General features: G+C 37.6%; 1 protein-coding gene across 3 annotated transcripts in view; it reads left to right on the forward strand.

The window, feature by feature from the left end:
* The window catches only part of LOC147874974 (uncharacterized), a 28,231-nt gene extending 8,917 nt beyond the window's left edge, over positions 1–19,314 (forward strand). For 2 of the 3 annotated variants that reach the window (XM_087342419.1, XM_087342420.1), the window contains 9 exons: positions 1,807–1,979; positions 3,109–3,222; positions 4,571–4,666; positions 5,806–6,036; positions 6,534–6,740; positions 7,717–13,311; positions 17,147–17,349; positions 17,958–18,191; positions 18,602–19,314. In XM_087342419.1, coding sequence (XP_087198545.1) covers positions 1,807–1,979; positions 3,109–3,222; positions 4,571–4,666; positions 5,806–6,036; positions 6,534–6,740; positions 7,717–8,079 — 1,184 coding nt within the window. In that variant the 3' untranslated portion in view covers positions 8,080–13,311; positions 17,147–17,349; positions 17,958–18,191; positions 18,602–19,314. Of the gene's footprint in view, positions 1–30; positions 485–1,806; positions 1,980–3,108; positions 3,223–4,570; positions 4,667–5,805; positions 6,037–6,533; positions 6,741–7,716; positions 13,312–17,146; positions 17,350–17,957; positions 18,192–18,601 lie in introns of those variants that run through there. The other variant, XM_087342421.1, reaches the window with a different exon arrangement.
* Positions 19,315–19,923: the final 609 nt, after the last annotated feature.

Genomic DNA, 19,923 nt, shown 5'->3' on the forward strand with positions numbered 1-19,923 from the left:
CTTAGAAGACGGTGAATTTTCGCCGATTTGATTTTGTCCCTGAAATTCAGATGACGCAACAATTAGTTTCTTAGGTAACATAACAATGCACGCAGGAGTTCATATAAAACCTTATCATTGTTGTTGACGACAATAATGCAACACAACAATGCCGAATAAACAAATAACGTGCATTGTTGTGTTTGTTTACTGCCTTTGACAATCGGCTTTCGGGTCATTGCGAAAAGAGCTGAGCTGTGAATCGGATGGAAGAGAAGTGTGTTGTAGAGTAGATAATTTTGTGCTGTTAAAAAAGTTTTAGTTTTTATTAAATTGAGCATTGCTGGAGGACATCGTGGTCTCTTACAATTGAACCAAGTTTACAGTCGGATCGGAGCAAAGGCAGCAGACCACAAAAATCATGGGTTGACAACCAAGGTCGTAATTACCAACCCACGTCACAATATTTTTTCTTTTTGGTGAGCAGTGGAGGAAATAGACATTAGTAAGTGGAATATTGGATGTTTAAATTTCTTTTAAGTTGCTTGTGTTTAACATGGATGTAAAAACGTTTATTAGGATGTAATTATATAATGAGAATACCGTGATAAATATCGCAATTGCAACTGTCTACTAACACGCCACATCCGGCTCGGGCAGCCCGAGAAATCTGCGGTTGCTGAACACCGCTTCAACTTGGAACACAATATACAGCTAGAGGACACTTCTATCCTCTCCTCAAAAACCGGCTACATGGATCGGTTAATCAGGGAAGCCATCGAGATCGAACTACATCCCGATAACTTTAACAGGGAAGATGGACTTCACCTGAGCCGGTCCTGGAAGCCTCTTATTCACACACTCCGAGGATTCCGAGAGCGAGCAAGAGTGCGCCGCCAGAACCAACCAGACCACTAACTCGGCCCTTTTCAGGGCCCTTATCCATACAACCAAACTCACCTTTCTCTCTCTACTTTCTCTCCCTCTCCCACTCTTGCCCACGTGCTACCATTGGTCTACTCCCATACCTGCTCCCATTGGCTCGGGGCAGGCTACACCTTTCACTTCCCGGCCTATAAATCCAGCTCCTCACACCCTATTGGCATATTCATCGCCCTGATGACGGAGGCAGTATGACCTCTGAAACGTTGGTTAACATCGACCAGACTACACAGCGCAATAACCCAGAAGACGGATATCTCCAAGCCAGTGTTACTTAAAAAAGTGTTTTCGGAATTTAGTTCCTAAGAATGAATTAAAAGAGATCCAATTCTGATTTGTGATTTAACATTACGTAGAAATGTCTTTGAATATTACAAATTTATAACTAACTAGAGACGTATGTTGCAGTGATTAACATCTTTTTTGTCTGGAGGTATTAGAAACTATGCTTGGGAGCCCTAATTCAGACGTTTAGGCTAGACTGCCTTGATATTACCGGCTACAAAAATTAATATGCTAAAGAATAAGCACCTCATTTGCTAAGTTCAAATATTTAGAAGCAATAACAAATAATCAAAATTGTATTCATGAATAAATTAGGAACAGATTGCATTCTGAGAACGTCTGCTACCACGAAGTTCAGAATCTTTTGTGCTCCCATAATTTGTGTACTAGATTAAAGATGATCTACACAAACCACAGCTCTACTAATTGCGGTGGTTGGATGTGGTAAAAGAGCAGTGCTTTTTTAATATAGTAATGACAGTAGAGATTCATTAAAAGAAAGGGATTTCTTGAGCAGACGAGTGTCAGTTTTGTCAAGGGAGACCACAATATGAAGTTCGCTTAAATGATCGTACTAATAGTCTAAATATTCTGTTGCAGTTATATTGTTGTTACAAGGACCAGCACCTTCGATCATGGCCTACAAAGACAAAGTACCGGCAGGGATGATAACTTTTATGGAGCAATTATTCACTGTACTACCCAGCAACATCTGCCCCACTAAAGTAGTCTGGTTCCTGTTCATGATGTTTATGACTTTATGTGTTTTAAGGGTAGGTACAATGTCTCTCTATCTGACTGAACATGTCAGAATAAAGTCCTGGGGTGTATATATGGTGTAAGTGGCAAGTAGAGAAAATTACATAATGAGTTACTTGACAGTTTGTAAACTTTTAGATTAGCCCAATCAAGCGGAGGATTTAGTTGCCACGAAGGAAAGAAAGAAGGGCTATGCAGTTTTCTTTGGATGATAATGAAAGTGAGAACTTTGTAAATACACATGTGTGGATGTAGGTTAACACAGAAATAAAAATTAGGGACAATATAAACATGTGAAGTTTAGTAATCTCACTCCTCAAGATGCAGTGATGTGTCTTGGTCATCATGATAAATCTGGGGAGCTCTTGATTGGCTATGTAAGTGTCAAGAGTGAATTTCATAGTGTCAGCTAACTGACATTTTTAGAGGTGCTTGCTACTTCTGTCACCAGGGAAAAGGATCAAAACTGATGTGTTAATTAACGTCCTAGAAGACAGTCATATTCATACTTGTTGCTGTGAGAACCTAAAATCTCACCAATGTCAGGGATGACCATGCACCAGATATTTAAGCAGTTTATTAGAGATTAGACAAGCACTAGTCCAATCAGAGGGTGATAATCTTTGTATCAAAATGAATTGCACATATATTTTGACAAGGAATATTCATTTTGGTACCACTGATCCAAAATAAGATATGCATTTAAAGGTAGTGTATTTTTTGAGGGCTGGTGTACACACATGCTTTAAGTATTGCTGACCAATTCATTTCTAAAACAAAACAGAATAAATGCATGTTTGTGTACATATATAGGACTAATCAACAAACCAACTAATTGCAATTTGTTGGTTGCTTCTGTTTATCACTATCTGAATGTCTTGTCCCTCTATTTCATTTAGGCTGTTTTGACACATGTTAAAATTCACGAGTTGCCAACAGTGCTGGCTCAGCACTCAACTTTACAGGTCTGTTGTGAAGAAATGTTATAGTAAAGTGTTTGGCACCCCTGTTTCATACTGAGAAAGTTCTGTGCTGAAATCTCAGCCTGCATATTTTTGTTTTGCCAAATTCATTGAAGACCTTTCCATAAATAACAGATTACTGTGACATACAAGTGTAAATGTTATTTTCTCTTGGTGGCAGATCATTATACCAGAGATGAAAGCGATGTACCATGTGACTGTCGCGAACATAAATGACTTTCTTGAGACACTGAGATGGTGGCTTCCTGATGAAGATGCAGTGGATGTGGGGTTGGTAAGTGTGGGGCTCTTTGCTATCATCATTTTTCAGGGTGTATGGAATAAATATCAAACTTAGTCAAAATTAATACTTTTTAAATAATCAGATGCATACAGCAAGCAATATTTAAATTGCCATACTCTTTTATGAGTGCTGTAATTATCAGACTTATTGAAGATTTTTACACCGGTAACAGAGTATTATCACACAAGCCTGTAAATGTTATTTTCTCCTGGTACTACGGCTCCAAATAATTTGCAATGAATATTAATGGGTCGAATCATGCATGATATTTACACCTGCACTTAATTAGACACAAAGGATGTTCTTGAGTACTAAGGAATGATGGAATTGACTGTTGCTTTGGTTATGTGACCTTTTCAAAATCCTTACTTTTGAAATATTTTAATATAATTATAAAAATAGTAGATAGAAGTAATTGTAACAATTAAAATAAATATTAATATTCAGAGAAAAGAAGAGCGTATAGGCTTGGTCACAGAAACATCTTGGATTCCCATTCATGTGGAAATGGAGATTAGAGAAACATGTCAAGACTGTAATGCAAATCTGTATGTAGTTTTGAACAGCTGAACATTAATGTGATATCTGGTACTCGCGGTTCATGAGGTCAGAGGCTACTGTTATTCACTTTGCATATGTTTGTACATAAGTTTTCTACTTAACGTTTGTTTGGGAAGCATCTTTTTTTTAAAACAGTTGGCAACAAATGCAGGAGCTTTCAAATAATTCATTTATAGTATATCCATTTACATTTACATAGGTGAGATTATTTTGAGGAAGTTAACAGTTTCAGAAATTTTTTAATTCAATTCATTATTTGCTTTACAATTCTATGAACTCTACATGGAACATTTCTGATATAACCTCAACATCTGATGCAATGCAAGGTGGAGATTTTTTTTAAAAAAAGTGTGTTCTAAAGCCTTGGAATATTTTCTCTCAAGTATGAACTTCAGGTGCATATTCTGTTGCAATGAAAGAGACATTTACCTCTTTCACTTAAAGTTGGGAAGTGCACTGTGTTTTATTTTGACATGAACCAGTTTTACAGAAAACTAGACAGACTCATGGGCCAAATATTTTGTTCTGTTCACCACATGCAGTCCATGGGCTCTATGTTGCATACCTCTCACTTACTGGCTAGAACATCCTTGATATCATTATCATATAGGTTTTAGTTACCAATGTCATCAAATTTAATCCACTTACAACAGAATCAAATGCGTAGAGCAATGCGAACATGTCCTTGTCTATGTAAGTACTGTAAATACCAAATATAATTGATATCTTACAACAAATATCAGACACGTGTGTAAATGTTGTTTCCTCCTGGTTGTAGATTTGCAGCCAAGGGCAACAGATAGATGATATGACACGTCGCATTGAATCACTGATGCGGGTAGTTGAAGAGCAGCGATCACTATATCAGCAATCAGTATGTATAGAACCCTTACTGCCTTTTTGTCCACGCTATCAAATAAATGCTTTATAACCCTTTATACTTTTAGCGATAATCACAACACATAGTGTTATGTTCCTCAAAAATGTCATAGTTGAATCATAGGGGTTTTTGAAGTACTATTTTAGGAATTCCCTCACTACATGTCATGGGTAGTAATTTTAACATGGAATGAAATATCTTTTGTTAGATACAGTGCTGTTTTTATAAGTGGCCACTGTGAGCTGAATTTGCATTGATGACAGTAGCTAGTTCCTTGTAGTCTGTTTCTTAAAGGCCATTTGGCAATAGAAGGGAATGAGCCATGGCCAGTATTTGCCAAAGAGTTGTCAGAATTAGGCTGGAATGAACGCTACTTTCATGGGTTTGAATTCCGCTCAGTTTATGCATATTTATGTGTGTGCTTATTTAACAGTGACCAAGCTTACTCATTGCCATATACCTCTCAGTGTGTTAATTCTGCCATGAGTTATTTCTTTTCTTAACACTTGAGTCTTAAAACTATTGCAGGTGATTGCAAAGAGTCGTCAAACCAAGAAACTCATAGGGAATTGTCAGATGTAAAAGAAAGAAAGAAAGCTTGAAATCATTACTACGTTTTATACTTTTCCTCTGGTTATGTTCACAATCGGTAGCTCTAAGAGTTATGCCTATTAGTTTTACCTTCTTTATCTTCCTGCATGTAAAAACTCAAGAGCCTCTGAACAGATATTCATAAGATTAGTTATTGGAGAGTTTTATTGAAATGTACCTGCAAATTTCAATTTTGTTTGAATGTAGAAAATAACAAAATCTTAACATGACTACCTACGTGTTTCCTAAGTGGAAATTCATGCAACTTAGAGAAACATTGGGGAATCCTGTGTTATGATATCAACTAACCAACATACTCCTATGTGAAAGTTAATACCCCAAACAGTAGTCTACCAACACTGATGCCATTTGCAAAGTTCACATTCTGCGGTGCAAATAGAACTGTTGTTCTATGCATACATTTTCTAACATGTTAATTTCTTCGAGCAGAAAATAACAAACTTTCGGTATTCTGCATGCATGATCAAGTAGTTTCACCCATAACAATGTTTGGTAATATCTAAAATATTTCACTCTTCCAGGAGAATAAGCTGATTATATATCAAGGAATAGTAGAGGGAGATACTGAAATCATAAAATATTACAGAGAAATCCTGCAAAGTATTTTCTGTGGCATTCTGAATGACCAATCTCAGTTCATGTCTGATGCGGATATCGATGTAAACAGTGGAGGTAATGAAGTGGAAAATGGAAATTGTGTGACAGAAGATGATGACAGTGAATCTGAGAAGGAATACACCGATGGTAATCAGGTGAGTGAGACAGAGCAAAGACGAACAACTAGCAACAGAATCTGAGTTTAGAATATAGTGTAACTGAAATTGTATTTGATATGAGGCTGTGACACAGGTTTTGCCATAAATCCATTTTCCCTTGTCAGTATTATTCTGCCACTGATGCATATTGAATCATTTTGCCATCTGGTAGGTGGACAAAGGGCTTGTTAGGGTTTGCAGTTCCACAGAGATGTAATCTCACCCCAGTTCCACGTGGGTACAGTGTGTTGAAAATTCATACATCCCTTATTAAAATATTTCGTATTGGTTGCTGTTTGGTGTAATCAAACTGGATTAGTAATTACACTATGTTGCTATTGAAAATGAAGGTAATAATTACTTTTATAGCAATTAAGGAATAACGCACCTGCTTTAGAAGAACCCTCTTTAAGATCTGTATGAAGTGTCCGTTAATCCATTTCACCAACATTAAAATGCATTAATCAATCTTGTAAATTTTATTTATGTTTCAGGAGAATACGCTTTCTTTAAATGAAGGAATAATAGACAGAGAGGAAGAAATTTGCAGCAATGACAGAGAAATCTTGAAAAAGACTGGCTCAAATGAGTTAAATAACCAATCCACATTCATTACTGAAGTGGATAATCACTTAATTCGAGAAGGTAATGAAGAAGCAACTCGACAGCGGCTGAAAGAGGACGATGGCGAAACAGGGGTGGTAAGAGACATTTTAAGTGTAGAATATAGCATAACTAAAATGGCATTTGAAAAGAACCACTCGCCCAAGTTACTCTCCCCTAGTTGTTCTCTTTTTCCCTGTCAATATTCCACCACTGCACCATATTACAACATATATCATTGCGGGATGTGGACATGTGGCCTGATAGAGGCAGCAGTTCCAGAAAGATGTAATTTAATCTCACCCCACTCAATTAGGATCCAGAAAACAGGACAGTGGGCTTCATTTCTCTATGAAGATGAATTGTGCAGTTCCACGTGGGTACAGTGTGTTGAAAAGTCATACATCCCTTATTAAAATATTTCGTATTGGTTGCTGTTTGGTGTAATCAAACTGGATTAGTAATTACACTATGTTGCTGTTGAAAATGAAGGTAATAATTACTTTTATAGCAATTAAGGAATAACGCACCTGCTTTAGAAAAGCCCTCTTTAAGAGCTGTATGAAGTGTCCGTTAATCCATTTCACCAACATTAAAATGCATTAATCAATCTTGTAAATTTTAATTCATGTTTGGAAAATTGTTGTAAATACTCTCATACTCTCTAGTGCTGTAGTCCATCAGTGCAAAAGAGCTCTGTAAATTTCTGAGGTGCTAGCAACTATACCCAAATTCAGTTTGACGCATGTTTGAAAATATAAGCAACTTTTCTTGTGCCTGTATGGTTATATACACATTTACTATTTGTATTGATACTTAAGTACAATTTATGTCTATGGCATGAGAAATGTGTCATGTGAACAGCACATTCTTTCTGTATATCGATTCTGCCAGACAACTCTGTCGTCACTGAACATAGTTGTTAATATGACATTTTTAGAATTGTGTGAATACATTTCATAACTTGCTAACTTATATTAACAGAAAAGAACTGTTATGATATTCTGTGTACTTGGTAAAATTGTTCCATCCATAACATTGTTGGGTCATGCTTAAAATGTTTCAATGTTACAGAAGTTTGTCCCCAAGCCAACAATAATGGAGGAAAGAAATGAAGTTTATTCATCTTCTTCTGAATCCTCTGTACCATCAGTGATGCAGAAGGAGCAGGAGGGAGATACAAGAGAAGAGGATGCATCTTCTTGTGAATCTGCTATGTTAAGAAATACACAGGAGAAAGGAAAAGAAGGAGATGCATCTTTTTGTGAATCTGCCATGCCAGTGACGATGCAGAAGGAAGATAAAATAGAGGAGAATGTTCCTTCTTTTGTATCCCCCATGTCAGCAGTTGTACAGGAACAAAATAAGAAGAGGAAAAACCTTTTCCCCTGGTTCCTCCATAAACGTAAACATGCAGGAGCGAAACAAAAAGAATAGTGAAGGGGATTGTTTTTGTTTGGAATCTTACATGCCAACAATAATGGAAGATCATGATGCATCATATTGTTGCAGACAGAAACAGTGCTTATTACTTTACACAATACAATCACCGCCACAAGAGTGATAATAAAGTAATAAGCACTGTTTCTGTCTGCACAAACCATATATTTATAATACATTAAAGATGGTTGTCTTCTGGGATTTGTGCAGCACTAGTCTAGTAGAAGCCTATTGAAGTTTCAGGTCGGTTTCCTGCCTCTGTTGTGAGGTACTTTTCTCTCTAGACTGCTTCCCTATTCAGTGTTAAGGTGGAAATAAATATGGGTGTCTTCTGGGTTGTAGCACTGTATACACTGGTATAAACAAACCAACAAATATTAACACTATGATAGACACTATTGCCATACGCGTTTTGACCTCAAGAGGTCATCATCAGTGGCATCAAGGAAATTAATACATTTAGTCAAATGGTTCAAACTAGATTTAGAATTAAAAATGAAAAGGTATATGACAAGACTTTTGAAGTGACACTGCACTAGATGCTGTTATTCACAGGAGTAGAATTTGCGCTTAGCTATTGATCCCTTTGTTCGGTGGCCGTAGCTGGTCTCGGCGAGCTATAGTCGCGTCGTCTGTACCTTCGAACTCCAGAACTGTGGGTGAGAGACTGTCAGTTGGAAATGCAAGGGTATATATAAGCTTGAAATCAGAGGGCCAACTACTGAAAAATTTTTACTTTCTCCTGCTTAATGCTAGGTCAGATAATACGTTAGAATCTTTGGTGTTTTGTTCGTTAACAATGGCCTTGTGTATACTACTTTTGTATATATGGATTTTTTCTAAAATATCTAGCATTTTACCCTTTGGAGCTATTCTTAATATGTCCATGATATCATCTATGGGGCCATATTCATGTCCGTGTTCGAGGATGTGTTCTGCATATTTCTATTTTGTTAAATTGAATCTAATTCTTTAAATATAGTTTTAAAATTCCTACCGGTTTGGCCAATATAGACCTGCTCGCAGCTTCCGCATTTTAATTGGTACACACCTCTATTGTTGTATTTGTTATCTTGTTTTCTTGAAATGCATTTGAATTTTACTGTGTTGTTAACTTTGTATGCTACTTTGTGACTGAGTGTGGTAATTACCGAGGAATTTCTCTGCTATCAACCTCTTACAAAATTCTGTAAAACATTCTTTTGTCAAGATTAACTCCATATGCGAATGAAATTATTGAGGATAATCAGTGTGGGTTCAGACGAAACAGATCAACGATTGATCAGATCTTTTGCATTCGTCAGATACTAGAGAAAAAATGGGAGTTCAGTGGGACCGTACATCGATTATTTATAGATTTCAAAAAAGCCTATGACTCTGTAAAGAGAGAAGTGCTATATAATATTCTTATTGAATTTGGTATACAAAACAAGCTAGTAAGTCTAATAAAAATGTGCTTAAATGAAAGCTGTAGCAAAATTCGTGTAGGTAAATATTTATCTGAGACATTCATCATCAAGAACGGTCTAGAATATGCCATCAGGAAAGTCCAAGATAGGCAGGAGGGTTTGCAATTGAACGGGACACATCAGCTATTGGCATATGCTGCTGATGTTAATTTATTGGGGGACGATATGAATACAATAAAGAGGAGCGCAAAAGTTTTACTAGAGGCTGGTAGACAGGTGGGGCTAGAAGAAAATTCAGGAAGAACTAAGTACATGTTAGTACCTCGTCGACAGTTAGGCAACAGAATTATCTTAGGGTGGCTAATAAATCCTTTGAAAGTGTTACATAGTTCAAATACTTGGGAACAATAATAACAAATCAAAATGATACTCATTAGGAAGTTAGGAGGAGATTAAATTCTGGAAATGCTTGCTACTTCTCAGTTCAAAATATTTTGTCTTCCCGTCTGATTTCTAAGAACCTGAAAATTAAAGTGTACAAAACAATAATCTTGCCTGTTGTTTTGTATGGGTGCGAAACATGGTCTCTCACTCAGAGGGAGAAACACACATTGCAGGTGTTTGCGAATAGGGTGTTGAGGAGGATATTTGGGCCTAAGAGGGAAGACGATGGGGCATGGAGGAAACTGCATAATGATGAGCTAAAAAATCTGTACTCCTCCCCCAGTATTGTCAGGGTGATTAAGTCGAGAAGAATGAGATTGGCTGGGCATTTAGCGCGCATGGATGGGACAAGAGGTGTGCACCCGGTACTGGTTGGGAAACCTGAAGGGAAGAGACCGCTGGGGAGACCTAGACGTAGATGGGAGGATAATCTCAGGTGGTATCTATGGGAGATAGGAGTTGAAGGAAACTGGATTTTGTTGGCCCAGGACAGGGTCTGGTGGAGGGCTTTGATTAATTCAGTGATGAAGCTTCGGGTTTGGTAAGCCATCTAGTTAGTTAGCATTAGAACACTCACTAAGATATTCAAAAACACAAACGTAAAAGTAGCATACAAAGTTAACAATACCGTAAAAATCAAATGCAGTTCAAGAAAACAAGATAACAAATACGATAATAGTGGTGTGTACCAATTAAAATGCGTAAGCTGCGAGCAGGTCTATATTGGCCAAACCGGTAGGGATTTTAAAACTAGATTTAAAGAATTAGATTCAATTTAACAAAATAGAAATATGCAGAACACGGACATGAATACGGCCCCATAGATGATATCATGGACATATTAAGAATAGCTCCAAAGGGTAAAATGCTAGATATTTTAGAAAAATTTCATATACACAAAAGTAGTAAACCCAAAGCAATCATTATCGAACAAAACACTAAAGATTCTAACGTATTATCTGACCTAGCATTAAGCAGGAGAAAGTAAAAAAATTTCAGTAGTTGGCCCTCTGATTTCAAGCTTATATATACCCTTGCATTTCCAACTGACAGTCTCTCACCCATGGTTCTGGAGTTCGAAGGTACAGACGACGCGACTATAGCTCGCCGAGACCAGCTACAGCCACCGAACAACGGGATCAATAGCTAAGCGCAAATTCTACTCCTGTGAATAACAGCATCTAGTGCAGTGTCACTTCAAAAGTCTTGTCATATACCTTTTCATTTTTAATTCTAAATCTAGTTTGAACCATTTGACTAAATGTATTAAATTCCCTGATGCCACTGATGATGACCTCTTGAGGTTGAAACGCGTATGGCAATAGTGTCCATCATAGTGTTAATAGTTATTGGTTTGTTTATACCAGTGTATACAGTGCTACAACCCAGAAGACACCCATATTTATTTCCACCTTAACACTGAATAGGGAAGCAGTCTAGAGAGAAAAGTACCTCACAACAGAGGCAGGAAACCGACCTGAAACTTCAATAGGCTTCTACTAGACTAGTGCTGCACAAATCCCAGAAGACAACCATCTTTAATGTATTATAAATATATGGTTTGTGCAGACAGAAACAGTGCTTATTACTTTATTATCACTCTTGTGGCGGTGATTGTATTGTGTAAAGTAATAAGCACTGTTTCTGTCTGCAACAATATGATGCATCATGATCTTCCATTATTGTTGGCATGTAAGATTCCAAACAAAAACAATCCCCTTCACTATTCTTTTTGTTTCGCTCCTGCATGTTTACGTTTATGGAGGAACCAGGGGAAAAGGTTTTTCCTCTTCTTATTTTGTTCCTGTACAACTGCTGACATGGGGGATACAAAAGAAGGAACATTCTCCTCTATTTTATCTTCCTTCTGCATCGTCACTGGCATGGCAGATTCACAAAAAGATGCATCTCCTTCTTTTCCTTTCTCCTGTGTATTTCTTAACATAGCAGATTCACAAGAAGATGCATCCTCTTCTCTTGTATCTCCCTCCTGCTCCTTCTGCATCACTGATGGTACAGAGGATTCAGAAGAAGATGAATAAACTTCATTTCTTTCCTCCATTATTGTTGGCTTGGGGACAAACTTCTGTAACATTGAAACATTTTAAGCATGACCCAACAATGTTATGGATGGAACAATTTTACCAAGTACACAGAATATCATAACAGTTCTTTTCTGTTCCTATAAGTTAGCAAGTTATGAAATGTATGCACACAATTCTAAAAATGTCATATTAACAACTATGTTCAGTGACGACAGAGTTGTCTGGCAGAATCGATATACAGAAAGAATGTGCTGTTCACATGACACATTTCTCATGCCATAGACATAAATTGTACTTAAGTATCAATACAAATAGTAAATGTGTATATAACCATACAGGCACAAGAAAAGTTGCTTATATTTTCAAACATGCGTCAAACTGAATTTGGGTATAGTTGCTAGCACCTCAGAAATTTACAGAGCTCTTTTGCACTGATGGACTGCAGCACTAGAGAGTATGAGAGTATTTACAACAATTTTCCAAACATGAATTAAAATTTACAAGATTGATTAATGCATTTTAATGTTGGTGAAATGGATTAACGGACACTTCATACAGCTCTTAAAGAGGGCTTTTCTAAAGCAGGTGCGTTATTCCTTAATTGCTATAAAAGTAATTATTACCTTCATTTTCAACAGCAACATAGTGTAATTACTAATCCAGTTTGATTACACCAAACAGCAACCAATACGAAATATTTTAATAAGGGATGTATGACTTTTCAACACACTGTACCCACGTGGAACTGCACATTTCATCTTCATAAAGAAATGAAGCCCACTGTCCTGTTTTCTGGATCCTAATTGAGTGGGGTGAGATTAAATTACATCTTTCTGGAACTGCTGCCTCTGTCAGGCCACATGTCCACATCCCGCAATGATATATGTTGTAATATGGTGCAGTGGTGGAATATTGACAGGGAAAAAGAGAACAACTAGGGGAGAGTAACTTGGGCGAGTGGTTCTTTTCAAATGCCATTTTAGTTATGCTATATTCTACACTTAAAATGTCTCTTACCACCTCTGTTGTGCCATCATCCTCTTTCAGCCACTGTGGAGTTGCTTCTTCATTACCTTCTCGAATTAAGGGATTATACACTTCAGTAATGGATGTGGATTGGTCACTTAACTCATTTGAGCCAGTCTTTTGCAAGATTTCTCTGTCATTGCTGCAAATTTCTTCCTCTCCCCCTATTATTCCTTCATTTAAACGAAGCGTATTCTCCTGAAACATAAATTAAAATATACAAGATTGATTAATGCATTTTTATGTTGGTGAAATGGATTAACGGACACTTCATACAGATCTTAAAGAGGGCTCTTCTAAAGCAGGTGCGTTATTCCTTAATTGCTATAAAAGTAATTATTACCTTCATTTTCAAAAGCAACATAGTGTAATTACTAATCCAGTTTGATTACACCAAACAGCAACCAATACGAAATATTTTAATAAGGGATGTATGACTTTTCAACACACTGTACCCACGTGGAACTGCACATTTCATCTTCACAGAGAAATGAAGTCCACTGTAATGTTTTCTGGATCCTAATTCAGTGGGGTGAGATTAAATTACATCTTTCTGGAACTGCTGCCTCTATCAGGCCACATGTACAAGATTGATTAATGCATTTTAAAGTTGAACAGATGGATGAACAGATACTTCATACAGCTTCACTGAACCAGGGGCATTATTTCCTAACTGCTATAAACGTAATTATTACTTTCATTTTCAAACAATTTACAAAATAAATAACAGTGAAACACATTCCCACAACTAATTCAGAACTTGAACAGTGCCACAATATTTCTGCAGATCATTCCAGGCATTGTCTACTATTGCTAGGATGAATTTAAAACAGAAAAACTGTTTCTAGAGTATCACAATTACTGTCCCATACAATTTGTCTTTCTCGCGAAGTATTTCACAGAGTGGAAAGACATAGTACATGACTACTTACAACAAGAACTACATTGATTTACAGATAGAATTTTACTGTAGTTCAGGGCAACAAGATCAAGAGTAATTTTGTCAAAGAAACAGTGCGCCAGACGAAAGATTGTCAATTTATTTGCCAGAGGATTATCAGGAAGTGCACCTTTAACCTTATTCTGCAAAGTTCAGTAGGAACAAAATACTAGGTAGTGTTCAACAACGCATGCTTCTTGTACTGGAATTTGTTGAAAAACAACTGATGGACTGGCATGAGCAGCTCATAACACAATATGACGTGCGTGAGCACTTGTATAGTTGCAGCAATATTGTGCATTTACTAATCCATCCAAATGTATTGAATTGCTACATCAGTACAAATGTTAGTATGGGGCAAGTGACTTTTCGATCACACAGTACCTATGTGGAACTACAAATTTTATCTTCATGGAGAAATGAACTCCAGTGACCTCTTTTCAGGTTCAGAATGGAATGGGGTGAGATTACATCTCTGTGGAACTGCAAACCCTAACAAGCCCTTTGTCCACCTACCAGATGGCAAAATGATTCAATATGCATCAGTGGCAGAATAATACTGACAAGGGAAAATGGATTTATGGCAAAACCTGTGTCACAGCCTCATATCAAATACAATTTCAGTTACACTATATTCTAAACTCAGATTCTGTTGCTAGTTGTTCGTCTTTGCTCTGTCTCACTCACCTGATTACCATCGGTGTATTCCTTCTCAGATTCACTGTCATCATCTTCTGTCACACAATTTCCATTTTCCACTTCATTACCTCCACTGTTTACATCGATATCCGCATCAGACATGAACTGAGATTGGTCATTCAGAATGCCACAGAAAATACTTTGCAGGATTTCTCTGTAATATTTTATGATTTCAGTATCTCCCTCTACTATTCCTTGATATATAATCAGCTTATTCTCCTGGAAGAGTGAAATATTTTAGATATTACCAAACATTGTTATGGGTGAAACTACTTGATCATGCATGCAGAATACCGAAAGTTTGTTATTTTCTGCTCGAAGAAATTAACATGTTAGAAAATGTATGCATAGAACAACAGTTCTATTTGCACCGCAGAATGTGAACTTTGCAAATGGCATCAGTGTTGGTAGACTACTGTTTGGGGTATTAACCTTCGCATAGGGGTATGTTGGTTAGTTGATATCATAACACAGGATTCCCCAATGTTTCTCTAAGCTGCATGAATTTCCACTCAGGAAACACGTAGGTAGTCTTGTTAAGTTTTTGTTATTTTCTACATTCAAACAAAATTGAAATTTGCAGGTACATTTCAATAAAACTCTCCAATAACTAATCTTATGAATATCTGTTCAGAGGCTCTTGAGTTTTTACATGTAGAAAGATAAAGAAGGTAAAACTAATAGGCATAACTCTTAGAGCTACCGATTGTGAACATAACCAGAGGAAAAGTATAAAACGTAGTAATGATTTCAAGCTTTCTTTCTTTCTTTTACATCTGACAATTCCCTATGAGTTTCTTGGTTTGACGACTCTTTGCAATCACCTGCAATAGTTTTTAAGACTCAAGTGTTAAGAAAAAAAATAACTCATGGCAGAATTAACACACTGAGTGGTATATGGCAATGAGTAAGCTTTGTCACTGTTAAATAAGCACACACATAAATATGCATAAACTGAGCGGAATTCAAACCCATGAAAGTAGCGTTCATTCCAGCCTAAATCTGACAACTCTTTGGCAAATACTGGCCACGGCTCATTCCCTTCTATTGCCAAATGGCCTTTAAGAAACAGACTACAAGGAACTAGCTACTGTCATCAATGCAAATTCAGCTCACAGTGGCCACTTATAAAAACAGCACTGTATCTAACAAAAGATTGTTGAAAGATGGCTGTCTTCTGGCTTTGAAGTCCTTGTAGTCTGGTAGTAGTAAATTACTTCTGAGAGGTCCTTGTTGCTTCCATCATCAATTACCATGATGATTTAGGAAGCAAGGACCTCAGATACATTGGTAAACTTCTTCCAGACCACACATGCTCATAACTCAGAAGACAGCTAAACTTTGTACTTATACCTGTTAGAACCCCAAATCCTACTGATAAATCAAATAGCTCACAGCTTCTGCGTGATTAATCCATTACACCATTACTGCATACTGTCATCAGTGCACATTCAGCCAACAATGGCCCCTTATAAAAACAGCACTGTATCTAACAAAAGATATTTCATTCCATGTTAAAATTACTACCCATGACATGTAGTGAGGGAATTCCTAAAATAGTACTTCAAAAACCCCTATGATTCAACTATGACATTTTTGAGGAACATAACACTATGTGTTGTGATTATCGCTAAAAGTATAAAGGGTTATAAAGCATTTATGTGATAGCGTGGACAAAAAGCCAGTAAGGGGTCTATACATACTGATCACCGAGAAAGAAGAAATTCAAGACAACTCCCTCCGCCGGAAAAGTCATGATGACTGTCTTTTGGGACAGTGATGGGGTCATTCTTGTGGATGTGATGCCAAGAGGTGCGACCATCAATTCAGACGCGTACATCAGGACCCTGTATACCCTCAAGAAGTGTTTCCGACGAGTTCAGCCTCACAAGCATCCAGCAGAAATTTTGCTCCTGCACGACAATGCACGCCCTCACACAAGTCCGAGAACCCGGGAAGAAATCACCAAATTGGGTTGGACGGTGCTGCCCCATCCACCCTCCGACTTCCATCTCTTTGGGCCACTTAAAGATGCTATCCGCGGAACAAGGTTTGAAGATGATGAGAGTGTGATTCAAGCAGTGAGGACATGGCTACGTGCACAGGACAAGAGCTGGTACCGGCAAGGCATCCATGCACTTGTTCCACACTGGCGTAAAACCGTACAAGTTGATGGGGACTATGTGGAAAAATAGTATATGTAAAGGAAACATTGATTTATATTGTCACTAAATTTCAGCCATCTTGAATAAATATGTTCTGAGGAAAAAAATGTGTGGCATTATTTAATGAGTGACCCTCGTACTTACGAGTCACGGCACCAGAACCCAGATATTATAATATTGAAATGGGAGGAACTTAAACATTTAATTTTGCAATGCGATATGATCAAAGACGTTGCGTTGTTCCTGTCTTTCGGTAATAAAAGACACCAAATCACGTGATCAGAAGCAACCGTTTACGGAATGCTGTGACCTGAATGTCATTCTTTCTGTTTTCAGATTACGTCTACAGCCCAAAAGAGGTCCGCAAACAAAAGCGCCTTTGAGAGCAGGCCCGTGGTAAGGAATTGAAACGCCCAAGACGCCAGTCGGCGAAGCGACGCCTCAAGACGGCGCAGACCAGCAGCGCCCGTCCCCTGCCTGCCCAAAAACATGAAAGAGAAGGAAGATTCCTAGGCACACAAGGTGTCGCTTCGTCAGAGGTAAGTCGTCGTCATTACACTTTGGACGAAGTCACTCGCCTGCCATCTGTCGCTTGCACGTGGAAAACAAACAAGTGTGGAATGTCAGTGGCGAAAAATGACTAGAGTAAACTCTCGATTATCGGGGTTGGTTGGGAAGTTTATCTTCCTCTGTTTGTAAGAACGCATTGCAGTTGAACTTATTTAGCAGATTTCACTATTTAAATCACTAAAACTCTATTCTAAGTTTTAAACATTAATTGTGTTTCTTTAAAAAGAAAGTGACTTTTGAAAGCAAAGATATGTTACAAATAGTTTATATTTATAAGGACGTTAATTATGCACACGTCTCCATTTTTCTTGACCTACGAGAATTACGTCATTTCCTACTTGAGCACAGAAATCTCCTATAATTAAACTTTCATTCCTGTTAACCATTTCTGTTGGGTTTACATCAAAATCCTCTGTCACATTTTTATCAAATTCGAATTGGGAAGAGTGCATCTGCATAATATCCACCAGTTAATTTACATCGTAATATTATATCGCACATTGTATCAATACTTTAAGTTACAGGAGTTTTGTTTCATTGGTTGCAGCCCACTAATCCACCATTTTCTGAATTTCAGGGACAAAACCAAATCGGCGAAAATTCACCGCCTTCTAAGACCCAGTCGAGCACAGAAGAAAATACAGACTCACTGAGTTTCTTTTGTGACGCCGGCAGAGGGGCAGAAGACGCAAATGTTTCTCTGCCAGCTTTTGAGCAAGATTTTGGTTCAACAGAAATTGGCTGTTGTTCTAAGGAAGGATTTTTCGGCGCCACTCAAGAAGTCGACATTCAGCAGTTTATTAACAATGAGGTTAGTGTCAACTCTGCTTTGGATTACAACAGTTACGTGGGCCCAACACTGATTCGTGAAAGTATTTGACCTATTTCCAGCCCTCTCTCCGACTCGTAAATTCCGTGCAGTTCAAAATCACACGACACAAAAGTTACAACACCAGGTGAGGTTATGACAGGTAGAAGAAACAGAGGGTCAAACAGAAGTCACCCCAAAAACTGCTGAATCAGTTTGAAGCCTGTAATTTACATAAACGTCCACGTAACTAGAATAAGTCCAGTGTCTTTCACCTTGAGTTTCGTCACAAATTCCTTCAAAACCTGCATCCGTAGAGATCGCTTAACGCGAGATATTCGCTACATCAGTTTCCATACTTGTTACACATAATTCCAGTTCCTGTTCTGATCCAAATGTTTATTTCCTTTCAGATTCCAGAAATGGACGATTTTCAGTTTGCAACTACTGTGGGAGATATCATGACAATTTCAATTTAGAATAATTAAAACTTAATAGTTAAATTGTTTTCAGTTAAATACTTAAATTGTTTTTAGAAAATTGGTTAAAGTTTTTTGTTAAATAGATGGCTCTAGCAGACAAAAATATGGACAGAGTAGAAATTGTGCGGAGGCAGTGGGCTGGTCACTCACTACTGACAAATGCACACTTTGAAAAGACCAGGAAGACAGAATATTTTAACTTCAAAGGTCTTTGCCATTCTTTTATTAAATATAAAAATGGTTGACCCCAACATGAACCGAAGAAGAGGTGAATTGTACCAAAATCACTCACAACTGCAATATTCATAAACACAATTTCAGTGACGTAAGTTTACGTGTTTATAAACAGTGGAAGACCATTTGAAGTTGATATACGCTGAACTAAACTAATTAAAGTAAATAAAAGTAAAGCAGGAGATAAAATGGCAGCAAACGTCTGTTCAGATTCAGACGCCCTGGAGCCATGTTTATTAATTTTCTCAACTAGAAAACTGATAAATGCGGACGTAAGATTAATGGCGATCTTACAAACTCAGTTCATGACAAAATACCGACGTGCCTAATGAAGAAACTCCAGTAAGAAGAGGCATTTTTGACAATTAGTAATAATTAATCCGGGCAATAAAGTAAACAACTTTTATGGATACCGTAGATTAATTTCCCTGTTCATAACAGCTCCTCCCACTCACACACAACGTGACCCAGATAAATGCAGTCCACACCCTGGAATTCTACGTCTTTTAAGATACTTTTTAATATTATCCACCCTGGTGGTATTTTACTTTAGGTCTTCCGACTAAAATTCTATACTCATTTCTCCATTTTTCCCATGTGTACTACATTTTCCGCATGCCTCGTAAAAACCTTGTAAGTAAAGCTAAGTAACCAACTAACTAACTAACTAATTCCCTGGTAGCAGAACCCGTTGGTTCAACACCGACAATACCAAAGACCGCCACCGGCCACGATCCTGAGCCAGCTCCATCCATTAGCCATCGTCACAGCCCAACTCCTTCTTGGTCTGCCCAGTGGTCTTTTCCATAAGGATTCCTTACCATAAATCTGCATGCACACCTTGCCTACCACCCCCCATGTGCGCTACATGTCCAGTCCATCGGAGCCAGTTTTCAAACACTTGTAATCTACGTTCTTCCTTCAAGATAAGAGACCACGTTTCACAACCATACAAAATCACTGTTTTATGTATCCTGACCTTCAGTATTTTGGGTAGTGAATACAATCGAGCGTTTTCC

This window comes from Zootermopsis nevadensis, unplaced genomic scaffold (assembly GCF_977971745.1).
Source record: "Zootermopsis nevadensis isolate Lab colony 2312 unplaced genomic scaffold, Znev_1.0 Znev_ptg000003l, whole genome shotgun sequence".
Classification (NCBI taxonomy): Eukaryota; Metazoa; Arthropoda; class Insecta; order Blattodea; family Termopsidae; genus Zootermopsis; species Zootermopsis nevadensis.